The sequence below is a fragment of the Hetaerina americana genome, unplaced genomic scaffold, assembly GCF_022747635.1.
Source record: "Hetaerina americana unplaced genomic scaffold, ioHetAmer1.1.p SCAF_7, whole genome shotgun sequence".
Lineage (NCBI taxonomy): Eukaryota > Metazoa > Arthropoda > Insecta > Odonata > Calopterygidae > Hetaerina > Hetaerina americana.
Window position 1 is genome coordinate 72,472,809 of NW_027287316.1, and position 19,297 is coordinate 72,492,105.

The window sequence follows — 19,297 nt, forward strand, 5'->3', positions numbered from 1 at the left end:
TACGAGTAGTCCAGTTTTTCTCAGCCCTTTTTTGTTCTTCGCACCGCATTACGCGATGCCTCTTCATCAAATGTCAAATGTTTTTCAACCCTCTCCATCGTCGCGTTGGATGGCTCTGAGCAGTGCACTCCGCATAGTAAGCATTAAATTTCAGGAAAAAAATCATCTCAGTTTTCCAATTGGCGGTTAAATTTCTCCCCTGACAACCTGAAATGCCTTCTGGTCGAGAGCCTCTGGTGTGTTAGCCCTTGGGGGCGTAGTGGATGTTATTTTCTTCAGAACAACCAAATCGCGGTTAAGAGAGCCGCACGCTGGCATGCCTTTTGCTCCTTTTGTGAACTCCTGCCCTGGAGCGGCAACCGACCTCGCGCAGGAGCTTGCCGGAGTCTTGGATAGGTGGAGGGTATCGTGCATCGCCAAAGGGGAGGGAAAAAGGGGATGTAGGGGCTGGGGTGGGGGGTTGGGCGGAGTAGAGGGAGGAGCAGGGGAGAAGAAGGTAGTGGGGACAGATTGAATCGGCCGGTGGTGAAATGTAAGCAGCGCCTTCAGTGCTGGTTCGGAGCTGTCGCTGGTAGAAAGTCCCGGGATTTCCGTCTCAGACGTAATTCGCGGGAGACGCACGACTCCTGGCCGAGGGAACGGCACTTTCGACGAGTATCCTTCTCCGCGTTCTCTGGTGCAAAATCTTCCCCTCCTCTTTTTCTCTCCACTTAACCCTTCGTCGACGTATTAACGTCAGTGAGACCGTCATGGGTTCAACATCTTACGAGTGAGTACGAATTTTCAACCGGACTCCTCGGTTCCACGTATGAATTATGTTTCGTGTGGTTGATTCCACGTTCATGGTGGTGGCATGTCCTAAGATTCAGACTGTTTAGCCACTCGAGTCCCTGTTCGAGAGAGGTTTCGGAAAATGTGATTGTTTCCAAAGTCTTTTTGACCATCCCTTTCGGAAAAACATCTAACGGCTTTATATAATGATCGAAAGACTAAGGAAAGTATCCTCGAGTAGTGTGTTACTTTCCCTGCCTCATTTCTGAAAGAAATAGTTGGGGAATAATAATGGGAATAGTACATTCCCATTGTGTCCTTGATCACTTAAATCCAATTGTCGTTTATTCTGGTGGTGTGTGCAGGTCTACTATAATTTTTGCGGAATGTTATCCAAGATGATCAACGATCTTCGTTGCAGAGTGCTCGAAGTTAATCGTCGAAGTGGCAGAAAAGGGTTTTATTTGAAAGGTTTACATTGGCTTTTTTTATTGGACAAAAATTTGTGATATTTCGAAGCTGGAGGTTTAGAGTGATAATAGATTACTCTTCTCTCGTCATGATGATTCGGAAAGGATTATAAACTGGCCGCGCAGATTAAAATAATGCTCTAGTCAACTCCTTAATGCAACTTCCTTTTCCTTACCTCTGGGAAAATTCATACCGCTTCTGTGTCGCAAATTCTATGTCGTCGCTATGAAAACACATTACGACTGCTGGTTTTTCAACTCATAAGAAATGACAGCATAGTTGGATGAAACATTTAATAATTAGTTACATGTACAGTTTTTTTTACAGCGACCTAGTTTTTACAGATGCGTACCTATGTATATTATATTTCCCATCCACAAATGATTGTTACATTATGCTCACTGCCTCGAATAATTTCGCTTACCTCTACGAAACATTTTGTCAACCCTATTAAAAAATAACCCTGGATAATCAATGGATATTGATTGCTGACGGGTACGAATTCAAACAATAACGAGCCTAAAAGTGGGTTGCTACAAAGGAATGACGGTATTGACAGACTGGAATAGATTTAAGTCCCGCTGAAACCTAATATTACCATTTTTTTTACACTGCCAAATAAAGTTTCTTACAGGGTGACATACACGAAATGTTGTTCTGGAGCTGTAGGGCAGATGTCCGACGCAAAGTATATGTTTAGGCCTGTAAGTAAGAATGAATTGGCATTGAGGCTAGTAATGAATCACTCTGCCCAGTGCCTTTGTGCCTTCGACTTTAAAATACCAGCTTATTCATTAAATTCCCGGGAACTTCCTGGCCTTATGCATTGGTCTGTGTGATATTGGCACGCATCGACTACGATGTGCAGTTAATATGCCATTATCTTAGAGCTTTCAGGACCGTTATGGAATAATGATTTGGCGATGCAAATTCAAGGTTTCATATGTTACCAGTGTGGCCAACACTGAAAATAAGTGCCAAATCACAGGTTTCATCTGCCTCACAATATGCGAATTGAATATTGTTCCATCTGCAAAATGGGATCCTCCGATTGGTGTACCGAAATTTCTGCCTACTGGCACTGTTGAGTTTTTCAGTTCACATTGCACCGCCGTACTTACGCTCGAACATTGCACAGCACCTATCTACGCAGGAGCAGAGTTGCGGTGCTTACACTTGAACATTGCCTACCCACGCTGGAGCGGAGCTATTTTAAAATTTGCATGGCGAGCTAATGCACCAAGTGTTATCTCAACCTCATGCAGCTCGTCATCAAAGGACTTACGATTTGTTTCATTCTTAGAATCAACCTTTTATTGGTACTTTAGCCGGTGAAATCATGTATGATAAGGCTAATCAGTTCTTGGACAGGAAATAGTGATTGGCTTTCTGTTGGCAACTTTGGAGGGAAGTTTAGCTTCAAGAAAACAGAAATTGCCTAACGTTAAAAGGATAAATAGTAAGCAGCTAGCTCGGGACGAAATATTCCAAGTAAGTGGAGTGAACGAGCAGAATGTACGAATAACTCACTGAACCGCAATAATTTGATAGTTGTGAAGGTCATTCAGATACTTGCCTTTCCGTGTGAGTAGTTTTATTCTCGGCCTAAAGAATTTCACACTACGGTACCGATAATTTAAATAATATCACTGTATTACGCCATGCCACTCTATAAGATTTACTGAGAGAAAGTACTCAGCTCAATTTTTTTCGCTTTCACTTGTATTCAATACATTTTTCTTCTATCTTAATCATTAAACTTTCCCTTTAGGTTTCATTTTTTATCGTACTCTCCCTTGATTAGTGTATGTAATCTAGCTTCAGCTGTACTCAGAAACCCTCCAATTATCGTACATGTAGCGCAATGCATTTCCCTTTAAATAAATGGCAAAAGTGAACTGGAAGAGCTCCTACCAGTAGGATGAAAACCAATTCTGACAGAAACGGAACTCTTCATCTATTAATTCGCAGGCGGGGACATTTCGGCGCCATCGCCGAAGCTGCCAATTGTCTTTATCAAGCCAGTGTGCGTCAAGGCATATCCGATAAGTTGATGAGTCAGCGGTGTGGGAAGAGCTCGAATAAAGCTTTGACATGTATTCAATTGTTCCAGGTTCAAATTTGTGGAAGTTCGTGTTAATTAAATGAAGAAAGCAATGTTTATTTTCACTGTTCTTTATTTTCGTAAGTACGAAAATAAAGAACAGTGGAAATAAACATTGTGCTCTTCATTTAATGAAGGCTTTGGCACTTCAGTGTGGTAGGCCATGGACCCCAGTCACGTAACTCGAGTGACGGCAGCTCACCAGTTTTTCTTTCCATTAACGGAATAAGTCTATCCTATAAATGGACTTTAGGAATTAGTAAACCATCGATTTGATGCCTGTGGAAACCAATCCATTGATAATAAATACTCGCCCGAGATTTTCATACGAAGAATTTTAACAAAAATGTGGCAAATGGGAGGATATTAGCATTTTTGCTTCGCGTCAATGTCTTCCGAACATTGTTGGATTCCTGGAGAGTAATTAATTTCCTGCTCGCCCGCTGCTTAAGTAGACAAAAGCATCTTTAATCCTCTACTCCCTGGAACAAGATAGAGATTTAAAATTGTTTGCCATTTGAACCAGTGACTGAATTTAGCTGGGTTACCGCTAAGTTTTCACACCACGTCATTTACCGAACCTATTATCCTTGTAACGAAAACAAATAGCAAGGCGTTAAGCTCCGTAATTTTACTTTATAACCAGTTTCAGATGCGGATTTGGTTTTCCCTGAAGTCGTATTCAACTGAATGGCGGGCCCATTATCGAGACTAGCTCAGCACACAGTCGCGGTCAATCTCACATGTGATCTGTGAACAGGAGTTAGCATCATGGCAACCCTAGAGAAAACGGCGACGAAGAATCCCAAAGATGTGACAGTCAATCACGTCCAAAGTTCACTAAAAAAGTAGTTTTAATATGTAATTGGCAAGCTATGGATGGAATTTTGAAAACTATGAAACTACGGCACGATCTTATTAAGAGCGCAGAACTTTTAAATCACCGCACAGCACTCATCTACACTATTTTGTTTTGGATTCGTAGTTTACTTTTACTGCAGGTGAAATTAATTGTCTATCGTATTTTAATATTTTGTTAATATATATCGTGCATGTTGCCATTTTTGCTTTCCCGGGATGGGGGTTGATATCGGCCTCACGACATCTTATGTCTCCATACAAGTAAATCTTTCGTAACGAACAAGAACCCCTAAGTAATTCTGTTGAGTTTCTACTTTCTCTAACAACCCGATTTATCGCTATTTTCCGTATTTTTATTTCTACCTCACTTGCCACAAATTCTACACGTAAGATATTTATCATCTACTTACATCACCTTCCCTTTCTAATACCAACCGTCCGAACCAAGGATCTTTGCTATGAAGGTCTTCCGTGACTTATTTCCATATTTCTGCTTCTATTAAAATAGTTAGACTAATGTTGCTCCTGGCTTTTTCAATCTTTATGGTTTCTTTTTACTCCTTTTTACCGAGAATTATTTAGTATCGTCGCGTAGCGCGTCCATTTCTCCTTGTCACGGTAATTTTTCATGCCTTCGAACTGCTATTTCCCATTCTTGTCTTCGATTTATTAGTTTTTTTGCCTTTCTTTAAACCTTTCAACTACTTTCTTTTCCCGAAGTCTTGGTTCACATTCCTTCATTCCATTTTATTTCTTTCTTAATATATTTTCTTTAATTTATTACTTCTCGATAATTTTAAAATTTTCCGTTCCTATTGTTTCCAATGCAGTTGTCCTAATCTTTTTAGTAAGGTGTACCTACTTGCCTTCAATTGTTCCCATTCCATTCTACTCGCATATAATTTTATGGACTGGTCCACGGTCAGTCTTTCTCTATGTTAAAATTTAAGCTTCTACGATCTCTTTTTGTAATCTACTTTCATTTTTTAATAGTCTTGAATTTTGCGCGAAATTTTACAGCCACTAAATTGTGTTCTGATGGCGAATAGTTAAAAATAGAAACGTGTTTAAAGTATTGCCTTATTTTTTAACTAAGCACGTAAGTACCCGAAATTAAAAACTCCCTCTTGGCTATCTAGAAAATTTAACCCATCTGCTTTAATGATGGCTTTCTCTAATGAATTATGTTAAGGTATTTTATTCAGAAGGGAGTAGTAAGATTAAAATTCCAATTAATTTGTTTACTTTGATGATGTTTATACCTGCTCCGTCGACATAAGTGTTATATTCGGTACTTCAAGAGATTATTAAAATTGGACCAGTAAATTAATAGTCACCCGATACCATTTTCGGTCTTCTTTTATAATTTTTCCTTCCATTTTTTTCTTTGTGCACACTCTGACAGAACTGTTTAAGGTCGAAACAAGTGAGGATGATTCCTCACTCCTCATTTATTTCTAATCACAATTACATCATGTCTTAACATTTAAAAAAACTTAATTTAATCCCTGAATGCGGCCCCGATTTTTCAAATGCAACGCTGCATTTATATAACGGACCCCGTTCTGTGAAGTTTATGAAGAAAAGAGAATTTCGAGTAGACCGATGAAAAGCAGCTCAGGTGATCGCTTTCTGTACCATTCCATTTCCGCGATTTGGTACATTTTCATGGTAATCTTCGAAAGGAAAAGGTGAAAAATGATAGCGTGTTGGTCTAGGATGGTGTCGGGTGAAGAATGGATGATGATATTCTGGCCCAATTTATCTTCATTGAATACGAGATTTATTGATTGTTTCATTTACCTTGTGGATGAGGACAATTCGATCTTTGATTAATTATGAATTGCTTCCTGTGTTGTTAAGACCCTACAGCAGCATTTGAATCCGTCGGGATAATTCAAGAAGAAAGACGCCAACAACGGCTTTAATATCTTTCCCACCCCATCACTCCGTTCTTTCCAAGTGTTTTCAAGATTGAATCACTTTAGCCTCGCCCCAATCGCCTTGCTTTAATCCTTTACGTCCTTCTCAGCCACTTCTCCGGGAGCAAATAGTCACTTGGTTTCCGATAGACCTGCCGTATGCTATAGTACTGTGAGTCGGATCTCATCCGTCTCAACTCAAAGGGTAAATAAGTATTAACTTAGCGAGAGATCAAAACTTTTCATCCCACCTACTTGGAAAATATTGTGAAAATATGGCGGTGGTGAAGGGTTCCTAGCCCTTAGGCTCTGTTCACCTAAAGTAATTTGTCTAAAATGATCAAGTGATCTCTAAAATTATTATTTTTTGTCATTCAAAGCCTTTGTTTATTTTATTTGTCGGCAAAAAGATCAGTCAGTTAAGGAAAAATATTTCCGTTATAAAAGATGCAATATTTTTTTGGAATGTGCGGTGACGCTGCGAAGGGACTGACAAGGGTACGGATGCCCTTGTCAGTCCCTACGTAGTACTCATATAGGTAAAATACAAAACACAACCTCGGCAAGTTTTTCAATTGAAGGAAAATTTATGGATATACCCATCTGGTGGCTTCAACCGACCATTTTGAAACCTTTTATCTGCGTATCAATTAAAATTCTTTAAGACTTCTATTTTGGACCATTCCCATTGAGATGTAAACAAATCGTTCTCAGTCATTTAGTCAAATTTAAATCAACCACTGTGGGCATTTTAGTACTTAACCTAAATCTCTCAAACCATATTATTCTTTTATATATACACGGCCGCAGGTGTAGGTCGTAAAAAAATCTGCGAATAAAATGTTACCTTTCTTTTTTTATTCTCTCTATTTTCATTTTCTTGATACGCCATTGTTTTTCCGTGTACCAACCTTCGTTCTTCCAAGATTGAGCGGACCAAGACACTCGTTAAATGATCTGGTTAGAAGTGGGGAGAGGCTTAATCTAATGGCGAGGAGAGGCATAATCTACATTTTAGTGGTAACATGCTACCAGTGCTACCAGTGCGTGTGGAAGAGTGCGTGCGAGGTCACCAGCCATTAGGGAATCGGAAAAATTTTATTTTGGAGTGGTTAAAATTGTTGTACGTGTTGTTTTTTTATTGCTGTCATCACGAGTTGTGCTTAAGAGATAGAAACGCTTAATTGCGTCGAAATGCAGGTCTAGCGGTAATGAGTTTCATGCCAGGAAAGATGAAACGAGGGATTCGGCAGGCGTGCCTTATCAAAATTACGATCAATTACGTATGATGTACACGCAGGTTCACTTATTGTACAACTCAGGGTTTTATTCCAGGATGGAGTGTTCGTGGCCCGTTAAGAGATGCCAGTGAGACCGAGAGGTGCATTTGCGTTCCATTGCATCATCATAATCATCATCACTGGCCATCTATCTCAAGATGTGTTGCAGTTCTACGCTTAATTCCTCCATTGGCTAACCTCCTCGTATCTAAGTACGAGTACCTATTTCTTCTTTTTGACTTCTGTCATTATTTGCTTCAAGTATCGCATCCGGGGTCTTCCTCTGCAATGCGTCCCATTCACTTATCCCTCGACGACTGTCTTCATCGGGAAATCGTCACTAAAGATGTCATCGATATCTCTTCTAATTTTCAGGATTTAGCCTTTTTTTAGGGTTTGTATCTGACTCCTTTCATTATTCTCATCCTCTTAGAATATCTTCGTTAGTAGTACGATCTTTCTATTTGATCATCACAGTCATTGCTGTTTTCACATCGCAGTTAACAGTCCCGAATTATAAAAGGGAAATTATTGAGCCAAAAATGTGTAGGAGAATAATGGGGGAGAGAGGAGTGGAGTAAAGGGAAGGGGACTAAGCAGGAAAAAGGAAAGACAATATACCGCACAAAGCTAAATCCTTGAAGATGAAGATGTTGGCCGGAGATCAAAGAGTAGCACTGTTATTTATGAATGAAATAGGCCTTGCTGAAGGTTAAGTTGGAACAGTACGGTGGTAAAGCATTTTGGTTCATGGATGGTAATGTTGTTTGATGAATTTGGGGGCAAAGAAAAGTGTTATTACTTGAAGAACTACGGGTGACACGATTTGCGAGGACTTGGTTGGGGCAAAGCGAGGAAACGAGGGATGAGGCGCAGGAATGCGAATGTTGTTTTTACTGCTGTAATCACAGATTGTGCGTACGAAGGGAAAGGTTTTCTCATATTGATTTTCCCAGAAGCCAGGTTCTGTCAAGTTAAAGTTTTTGTTCTCGCTTTCCAATTGAAATGTGAAGGAGAGTTATCTCTTCCCCCAGCGTCTAAATTAATCTTATAAGGTGCTCATTGAGCCAATAGGATAAACCGTACCCGTATAAGCTTCGTATTTCAATTGGATACCATCCCAAGTTTTAAATTGTTCGTGTGATGTTTTCCGTTCGTCCATAACGATTTTTAACGAAACGGACGGCTTTTGTCTTCCTGTACAATTCAGAAATTTAGATTATTCGATATTGAGTTCCGAGTCATGACAGAGAAGAATTCAAGGTAAAATCTTCATTAACGTGAACCTCCCCTCGACGTTTCCATTTTAGTACTCACTCGTGTGATCACTGAAGTATTGATTAATGTCAAATTTCTTTAATACGTCTCCGAAATTTGTTTCTCCATAGTTAAGCCTACAGAAATGGTGAAAGAGCACAGGTTTAGGTGATATGATAATTTTGTTTTATGACGGAACATCAACAAGGTTTGGAAAAAAGTAATAAATCGTAGTGTTGAGAAAAGAAAGAGGAGAGGAAGTCTGATGAAAGAATGGATGAAATGAGGGAAGAGGGAGTGCGGTGCCAGAGAAGACACGACGTTAAAAAGAACCCGTTGGAGGTGGAAATTCGGGAAGCTGACCCTCAAGTTATTGGGAATAAAGCTAAGGGTAGCTATTGAGAATAAGGGAGCGCAGGACCGATGTCGGCCCGAGTCCCAAGTATTTTACTTGTTTTGCTGCATTTACGTTTACCCTTCAAAAATAAGACCTTGAACAATTTTTTACTTGCTCGACTAAACTAATTGTTAAATTCCTGCGTTCTGTCACAACAAAAGAGCGTTTAATTTATTTATACCTCAGCCCTGTCCATTAAAATTAATTGTGCATTTATATGGTTGTGAGTGTGAAAAGATATGGGCGCATGCGAAATACCATAATAACTTGTTTCTCTCGCCACCTCCTATTTGGTTTCTTTCATTATGTAACAGAATTTCCGAAGCGAGAAACTGTAGTCTCGCAGCGGTTTTGCCAGTTTCTTCGTTTTTACTCTGCATTACCCAACCACTTGTGTATACGTAACAGTTATGCTTTCTACGCTTAGTTATGCTGCACTGAATAACGCTTGCCGTAACTAGGTAAGCAAGTTTTCCGTCTTCCATTGTGTTATATCCCTTCTTCCTATCAATATGCGAAAAAATGTCCTTAGACATAGATCAGTCTTAGAAAGGAAAGGGGAATACGGCATGTCATTGTAGCCATGGAAAATTAAATGGAAAGGAATATAGAATATAATCAGGAGCAATGGAAAAAGAAGCATTTGCAAGAAGAAGGGGAATGATGACAGATGGGCTAAGTGAAGACATTAGGAAAAGTTATTTGAAGACCAATATCGAGCGTAGGACAGTACAAGTGTGTGTACAGTAGAAAAGTGCTAGTTTGCACAAGAAACTTAGTCTTTGATGTAACAGGAGCTTTTGAAATGTATGTTTTGGAAGAGAATTGTGATAATAAGCTGAATAAGAAAATCAACGAAACTTTAAATATGACGAGAGGGAGAGTACAAATTGCTGGGTTAAATCAGAGGAAAACAAAAATGGGTGTAGGAGATATTGAGAGGTAGTGTTTTAGAAGGAAGAATGTAAGGAAAGCGGGATAGGAGAAGAAAAGGAAAATACTTTTTAAACGCCATGAAGGCATGCAGAAAATACGGAAAACAGGAGGCAAAGGACTCGAAATCGGGGAAATGACTGGAAATCCACCAATCCATCCAATTACATAATGGTTGTTATGTCACGTCCAAAAACCACTTTACCAGTTGTGTTAGAAACTATTCCAAGGGAAACATTGGAATTGAATGGAATGCCATTTTTACTTATATAAAATACACATTCATCATACTGTGTAGGATTCACGCCATTATTTTTTTATCTTTCCGATAGTGGTTTTTAAGAGAAATTCAAAGGCAGTTAGAGTGGCTGCAAAGCGTATTAAGTGGCGAGGGATGTTGAAGATGAGAGAGAAGAGGGAGGAAAATATTCGTGTGTCGAGCAAACGCAAGGTAAGTAGAAAGTATGAGGAGATAAGAAGTGTTTTATTTGTATTTTGTGATTTTAGAGGATGTATTGTCGTGTTAGACGAAGCTTAAAATACTTGGCAGTACTTAGACAGTGGGTCTATCAAAAACCTACCTCGAACCCTCTCTCGATAATAATTTTTACTTAAAATCAGTTAGGTTTGCTGATGACCAAGCTTTAGTTTGTCAGTCAGCCAAGGGGCTGCAAGCATTGCTTAGTGAATTGGAAATTCAGTGCGACAGGTATGGGATGAGAATCAATATTAATAAAACAAAGGTTATGCGATTTTCTAGAAAGAAAAAGGCTAAGCTTAACATTAAAATAGGAGGGCAAAAACTAGAGCAGGTAGAACAGTTTACGTATCTCGGCAGTGTTTTGGACCAACACGGTCAAAGTAGTAGGGACGTAAGGAGAAGAATTGCGCTAGGCAAAGAGGCTTTCTCAAGGAGGAAGGAGTTAATGACGGGGACGTTGAGTAAGGATGTTAAGAAAAGACTCGTAAAAACTTTGATATGGAGCGTAGCTCTGTACGGCGCGGAAACGTGGTCATTGAAGCAGGAGGATACGCGTAGACTGGAGGCTTTTGAAATGTGGGTGTGGAGAAGAATGGAGAAGGTGAAATGGACAGAGAAGAAAACAAACGAGGAAGTACTTGGTATGGTGGGCGAAGAGAGGGGTTTGTTGGTAGCAATCTTATGGAGGCAGGAAAAGTGGATGAAGGGGGTGTTGACCGGCAGTGGGATGTTGAAGACTGTGATAGAGGGTAGAATGTTGGGCAAAAGAGGAAAGGGAAGGAACAGGATAGGGATGTTGGACAGGATGAAGGGAGGAAGAAAGTACTCAGAGATGAAGAGGGACCTGATATAGAGTAGGATGATGGATTTTGTGTTTTGTTAGGAGTAATAAAATATTTGTTTGGTAGTTGTGTCCAGCGAAAAACCTACCTTAACCGGTAGATTACCTTAAAAAAAATCATAGACATTCATCTACGAACGAATGTCTATGATAACGAGGAAATTCTAAAAATATTGAGCGCGTCAAATTATTAAGTGTCAGTTGGATTGCATTTAGGAAACAAGGTAGTAAAAATGTTAGCATCAAACTTTGAAAAACGAATTTTTATCCTCCAAAACTTGGGAAAATCATATTATCAGAAGCCGGCCACACCGTTAAAAGTTTCAACTAGATTCCTATTCACTCGTAAAAGCTTTGCATTGTCTCAACAGTAGTTACTCCGATCAATGTCGACCTGATCGCACCAAAATCCAAATATATCCTTAACCTGGCTGTTCGACCTGGCTGTATCGCCATTCACCAGAGCTCATTCTTGTTTGCGGTTATGCAAGTTCTCCCTCGTGAGAAAAAAAAAGAGGCATAAAAGACTCAAGCAGAAAGGTACGTACAGTTACGGTGGAGTAAACCGGATTCTGATTTCCAACGTGAGTGTTATGAGGATAGAATGTCAAGGACGATGAATAGACCTTCGTTGAGAACGATAAACTAGGTCGTCCCCTGTACATTAATCAAATAAAAAGACTCCTGATTGGTGCAGGGTTTCATTTCACTTCACTCCGCACGCTTTCTCCGAGTACCTTTCATTTATTCTTCCCTAGATGATCCCAGGGATTTAGGCACTTAGGCCCCTGCTAATGGTCTTCTCTCATTTCTGGGACTCTTAACCGTCAAAATACGTATTGATGTTGGAGACTAATGAGAGTTCGGAGAAAATTATCAATGCTATTCTCAATAACCACAGTGCATAACCTTCACACCTAATGTGGGCTGGCTCATCTGTCTCTAACTCTCAGAGGGCATCGTTTTGCAATAATGTTAACCTCATCTCTCCTTCTCGAAGGTGGTCATATTTTGAACGTTACCTATTTAAGGGTTCTTTTACTTCATTTAAGGAAGGTATGGCATATTCTTTGATTACGTATTCGTTACCCTAACTTACATGTCTTTAAGATGATCATTATTTAAGTAGGCTGTGAAGTGATTTGACGGTTGAGACCGCATTCCGCTTTCGATTTTATCCAAGGCAAACACCGCCATAAAAAAAATTAGGAACCGCGGCAGGATTCGAGCCTTCGACTTTTTGTGTTCGCCAGAGAGTCATTTAAAAGCTTAGCTGATCCGGCTGGCATTTATCATTCGGTACAGGAAATGGGTACGATGATGGGAATAAATATTTGGTTGCTGCTTTTGATTTTTTATTTTGAATGGGAATTTAAGGTCATTGCTGAGGCACAGGTATATTTACAGCTATGTATGAAGTGTATTTTCCGCCTGGTACCTTTTATTTTTCGTCGACTGAATTAATTTCACAAGATGTCTCCAGGACCTTAATATATTTGATATTTCTCTCAGATATACATTAAAATGCGCGTGAACCATCAAGGCTTGTGCATTTTTGGCTGGTAGTAAAACGAGTTCTTTTCGGTGACTCTGAGTCCAACACGACATAAAATTAGCGATCCTATGTTTCTGACAGAGGAATGATTTGCTTGAATATTTTACTAAATTTTGGAAATCCTTGTTTCATATCATTGTTTGTGACTTATACCTCGGGTCCATAGGTCATTGTTGTTTCTGTCATATTTTTCTTAATATTTTTCTTTGTATGTGCCAAGCAAATTTTGTTTTTTACATTTTTGTACTTGACGCTACTAACGTATTTATGTGAGTCTATTTCAGCCCATTTTTGTATTCTTATGAAATACTGCTTATGCTTATGATGGCGGTGGCTTGTTCTCATTTATAGGCAATAAAAAACAGATGGAGATAGTCGTGACTCCGTTTAGTTTCATAGGGTTTTCCTCATAAATTTATCAGCGTATGCGAAAATCGTATGGAACATCGGATGACTTTTTTCCGCAAAAGGAAAAATACCATCAGATGAATTGTGAAGAAGTTGACCTTCTTTTAAGTGATTTTGAAGAACCATGTTTACTTTGAAACGACGAACGGGTGAGTTATTTTCCTCACGCGATGAAGTTTCGGAGAAAATAGGAAAATGCGCAATTTCGAGCAACGGGTCTTGAATTAGATCGGCCCCATGCATAAAGTAAAAGAGAAACAAATGACGATGCGTAAAAGGCCGCGGCCTCACTGAAAGAACATGTACTTATAACGATACGAATTATGCTGACACGAATAAAATAATATACATTGCCACGATTTCCTGAATTGCTCTCTCTAATATATTTACCTCATCATTTGAGTTTCGTTGCTAAGTTTATTTTCTCATCAGTCGATTTAATGTGCGTCTTTCTCTGTTAATTGGTCTACTTATTTTCAATTTACGTAAAGTTATTAATTATTATTCCGTTATAATCCATGTTTTCTGATTATTTTTGAATTTATTTAATTTCTTTTCCCCGCTCCAGCTGTAAGAAACGACTTCGGTAAGTGTAGTTAATTTTGATGTGAAAATCGAAAATGAGATTACATTATATTAATAGTGAAATGTGGGAACTTAAGAAAAGAACAAAAGCTATGCTTACAATATTTATTTATTTTATTGGCCTATTTATGTACTATATCTTCGTCAGTAGTTAACGCTCAGTCCTATAAATCACCCTATCATTAATGCTTAATTAATGCTTGAACGAAAACTGTGCTCACCTTGGATAGCGGTGGAAGTTTCGACGTCGAGTACCAAGGCGAAAGTTATATTTTTCCAATTCCACAACAAAAGGAGTTCTGTATATAAGTAGGTGCCTCTCGCCATGTTTGGACCGCTGTAAATATTCCAAACTAAACCCCACGTAGACGTTTTTGATATAATATAAGAGATGACTGAAATTTAAAACTCATACCATAACTTTTTAATTTAACAAGCATTTTGATTAACTCCTTCTGTGTACGTACCAGGATTTCCTTTAAGCTTTCTCAGTCAATATGTGAAGTACGTGTACATAAGGTTAAGTCAGAGCTTTTGTCACGAACACTCCATACGGTGTATGTATTTCTATTGGCTAACTCATGGTTAAAAACGTTCACGAAAAACAAGTTTCTGAATGAAAGCCCCTGCTATTGATGCTGAAATAACAAGAACGTGTATGTTTCGCCATACATTTACGCATATAGGTGATAAACAATATTCAGGTTTGTTTTGACTGATATCAGCATATACCGCCTAGATTTACGTCGATAAATTTTAATACCATGACAAGGTTCATGGAATTTGATGTTTCAACGACGCCTAATGAAGGAGAAAAACTAAAGCGATTTGTGTGATTAGCTTCTGGGAAGCAAATAGGACCTCATTAAACCCTTTCTTAAAAAATAATCTTCTTATTCTAGTTGATAGGTTTGTGCTTGAGGACATTGAAAATATAAATCATATACATCTATTTCGGTTAATTAGAGTCATTTAAAAAAAAAATAGTCATTAATTAGTAAGTAAGTATTAAACTTAATCTTCGGTGCACTAGCATGAAAGACGAATAAGCAATCGTTTTCAGGAAAGATCAGCGTACAGCTTTTACAAAGTCATTAGGAAAACAGAAAGCAGCAGTGGAGTAGAAGGGAACATTACCTTTTGCAATGCCCACTATGATTCGTGATAAAAGACTTACCATTTGTCATCTGCAGTAAAAGTGTAGAAAACACACGGTATATTACTCCTACTGTAGGAAGGATTTCATCACAGGCCATTAGGACCCGCAGAAGAGCTATGGAGGCTGTAAAATATTTGTAAGCCATGCTTATTATTCGCTATCTTGTTCAACTGCTAAGACTCAGATAATTTACGGTTCTTCATAAATCGAAAAAAGTAACTGTTAAGGTGATGATGCTATTTTATCATTGTTGGAAGTTAACCGTTACGCACTGTTTTGACTGAATACACTCTGTAATCACCGCTACATCTCCAAACCTCACCTAACACGACAAAATGTGAGCTGCAGACAACTCCATCATCTCGTATACGCCTTATATTTCGTGTACCTAGTTTTTGCCTGCCATTCAACGTGCCCATCCTCTTCCTCCTCCTATCTTCCTTGTCCAACATTCTCTCTTCTATATCACAGTGTTCACTATTCCTCCGTAAATCAAAATGCTCTGCGTCCACTTTTCTTGCCTCCTTTGGATTTTTAACGGCAATCCTCTCTCCCCCCCCCACCTTACATAGTTGCACTTCGTTTGTTTTCATTTTCGTCCACTTAAATTTTTCTCTCTACGCCCATATCTCAAAACATTCAATCCACGTATATCCTCTTGCCTCTACGACCAAATTTCCGAGCCGTACAAAACTACGGTCCATATCCAAGTTTTTACTAATCCTTTTTTCACTTTCGAACTCAAGGTCCTTGTCATCAACTCCCACCTCTTTGTGAATACTTCTCTGCATTCTCTGCCATTCAGGAGGTTATCTTATTTTAGAGGCAGTATACATACTGTATGTTGGATTTGGATGGACTCAGTCCTACTACCGCTATTGTTCTAAGCCTCGCCTAACCAGCACAACGAAACACGAAACAATACAACAAAACCCTTTTCATTCCACATTTCTCAATTCCATTCAACATTTTCATTTTTTTCCTCCTTCTACCTCTCCTGCTCAACATTCTCCCTTATATAAGGGTTACCTTAATATAACCGAAAATTTAACAGTAGTAAAACCAATAGACTTTTATGTATTCTTTTCCTTAAGAGTTAATCAACAGATTGATACATCAATATGATATTTAATTGTTAACAATAATTATTTCCAAGTCTCATGATGTTCTCAAATCTATCATTTTCTATTATATAATACCAAGTCTATCATTTCCAACAGTCTGCAATCAAGTCACCGGGACGCCTAGAATCGGATAATCGCGAAAACGTTCGTTTTGTTGGCAGGAACTCCGGCCTCTCTGAGAGACGTAAACTATCGAAGATAAAATGCCAATCAATGTCAAAATATTAAAACGTTTTCACCTATCCCCTAATCTCTGCGCAGAATAGACTGCCAACAGACTTTTGAAACTGAGAGTACACATGAAATCAAATATTCTTGAATATTGTTTTACCTTTGCCGCCAAAGCCTTTCTTTCGATGCTGCCAGAAATTACCTCACACCTCAGCTTTCTTGTGTGAGGTATGGCAGTAATTGCCATCTTCAAAATAATACTCGTACTCTTGGGCGTGACGGCGGCTGTTGGAGTGCGGATGCATATAATCAAAAAGAACGAGACAATATGCGGAGAGCGAGGCGACAGCCTTTGGATTTCGTCAAGGGCACAGCCACCTTCGAAATCGTTCTTCTATGCTTTATTGTAATCAATTTAACCTTTTCAGCGAACGCATCTTCGAAAATTACTATTAATTCTTGAATACGCTTACCGCGTCTTCGCATTCTCACTTGTTATCCGGTCGAAAAATATAGGCAGAACGGAAAACAACATGATTGGAAATTGGAAGATTTAATTTGCGGTGTGACGAAAGGATTAACAATTCTCATCACATTCATTTTATGATTAAACCAACAAATCTTGAGATTTAAATCACTCGGGGGCAGGATATTTCATCAGTGAACATTTTTAGTTCTTACGTTTTGAGAAAAATAAAATTATGCATCATAGAATACGTATACTAAAAAAATGTTTCATATACCATGTGTTATGAGTCATACATAAAGAAAACATGTTATACTCTTTGACTTAAAGGAAAACATACACAATTTTGAAAAAAACAGTCACCGATAGCCTGGTGAATAGATAAAAGAGTAAATATTTTTAAAGGTAATATTCATGTTCATTCCAAGAATATCCACCTCGAACTTAAGCTGAAGGTTTTTCAGTGTTTGGAGGTTTGGGGCTACCTTTTCAAAACATGCATGCATATCATAGCCTCAGCGTGTTGCTAATACGTAAGAATTAAGAAATATGTCGTAGGACAAGGATAATAGGTAAAAAAATTAACCAGTCGTAGGCGAGCAGCAGCTTCCAGTCTTATAAAAACGGCATTTTTTATTTAAGCTCACTTTGATTTGATTAAATGAATTTCTGAAATGCACCTATTTCTCTGGGTTCTATCTGATATGTTTTCATTGCCTTTTATTGGGTCGAAGGTTACTGTCAGTTGCATCATCCACGTCTAGTAATGAACGGAGCCTTGCCAACGCTGTTGGCGCTGTAGGTGACGGCCAACCGCAAGGTCGCGGGATTGAGTCCTGCCTCGCGAATCTATTCAGTCATTACCCTTTGATGAATTTGCTGGCAATCCATAAAGCTTAATGGCGATAACTGTGGCTTTATATGCGGGTTACAGCAATGGTTTTTCCTCCAAAAATTCTTGTGTACTCTCCAGTTGTTATTGAAGTGCATAACTGGGGAAAACAAAATATTCCTTGTAATCGGCCTCAAAATAAAACAAAATTTCTCCGAGTTGAATCCATAGAACCCACTTTTCTGTATGACTCAATTTCTGCTTTCAGAACATACGAAACATTTATACTGCTGAGAAGACATCCTAAATATGGAAGTTAAGAAAAATGAACTAGTATTTATTTATTTTGCATTAGTCCGAAAACAGCACTTCGGCCTTTACTTCGAACTTTAAAGAATGTTATAGCAATATAACCTACATACAAGCCCTAGGTGGAGGAAAAACCACCTAGGCTGGAATCGAACGTCTGGGTTGGTAGGCGAAGACGTCACCACTACCGGGGTCGGCATTCTAGGGCCTTAATTTAAGTTACAAACTCAATTACGTTATAGGAGTTCTATTTTTATTTAACATTAATCAAATCCTCAGAGATCACCATTCTTCAGTTTGAAATGGAAATACTATAAAGTCCCGTGCGTCGTATAGATATTGCCCGCTATCAAGCGAGCGGTTATTGTCAAACTATCTTGCGAAACAAGAGGAATTATTGCTGATACATAAGTAAGAATTGAGAGGAGGAAAACTATCTCTTGCTAAAAGTTGTAATAGGTATTTCATTAATGAGAAAGGTAACACACATATACTATATATACTTCTATGAAAATCTCTATACCTGCCCATTTCAATGGTATTCCAATGAAATTAAGCAACATTTTTCTCCGGCTTGGACAAAAAGCCACGATGAGACATTCGCGGATGATTTTAGTGGGGCCTTGACTTCTACTGGAATATGCCAAAATATTCCACGGCATTTTTGACTGAATCTGCGGGGGAAGAGGTCAAAATAAAAAGATAAAGTTTTTATTGGTTTATGGAAGACCTATAATCTAGGGAGCTTGATTATTTTTGGATTGCAACCCTCATATTTCTTTTTATTATTAAGTGACTCACTAGAAGCTCCAACTTTGCTTGCTAGAAGCATTAATTTCTATTATGGGCGCGCAAAATTCTAACTTGATTAAAAAAATGACGTGAAGGCTAATTTATTTCTAAAATAAATGTCTATCGCGGTATCAATTTTTTTATTATACAGCACAATGTCCCCAATAGCATTTGATGGTCTGTCAAGTTTCAGTTTGCGACAAAGTGGTAGTCCGTTTAAACAATTTTAAGATTTACGTGTTTATTACTAACAAACGTGAAATTAAATCACCAATCATTTTGTATACCATTTACCAGTAGGTTATCAAAGACAAACGTGTATTTTTTCAAATCTTTAAGCGCTATGGCGTATTGGAATTTGAACAAATCTGCAATCGGGGTTTTTGGGATTTTTTGAAAAGTTCTGGACTTACTTCCTGGAAACAATCGCGTGGGTTCCTTCTCGTTTACGTCAATGGTTCGCAGATTTTCCTCGACTATATGAGACGCCGCAGCTCGCATGCGAGCTCTTGAAAGTACTAGTAAATAAGCCCATCGCCGTTGATTGGCTTACATTGTCGCATCGTTTCCACGGGATG

At 38.7% G+C, this 19,297-nt stretch overlaps 1 protein-coding gene across 1 annotated transcript in view; it reads left to right on the forward strand.

Moving 5' to 3' along the window:
• The first annotated feature begins 537 nt into the window (after window positions 1-537).
• The window catches only part of LOC139696424 (purine nucleoside phosphorylase), an 81,654-nt gene continuing 62,894 nt past the window's right edge, over window positions 538-19,297 (forward strand). Inside the window, exon 1 of the mRNA XM_071595186.1 lies at window positions 538-769. Within this exon, the coding sequence (XP_071451287.1) occupies window positions 750-769 (20 nt within the window). The 5' untranslated portion in view covers window positions 538-749. The remainder of the gene's footprint in view (window positions 770-19,297) is intronic.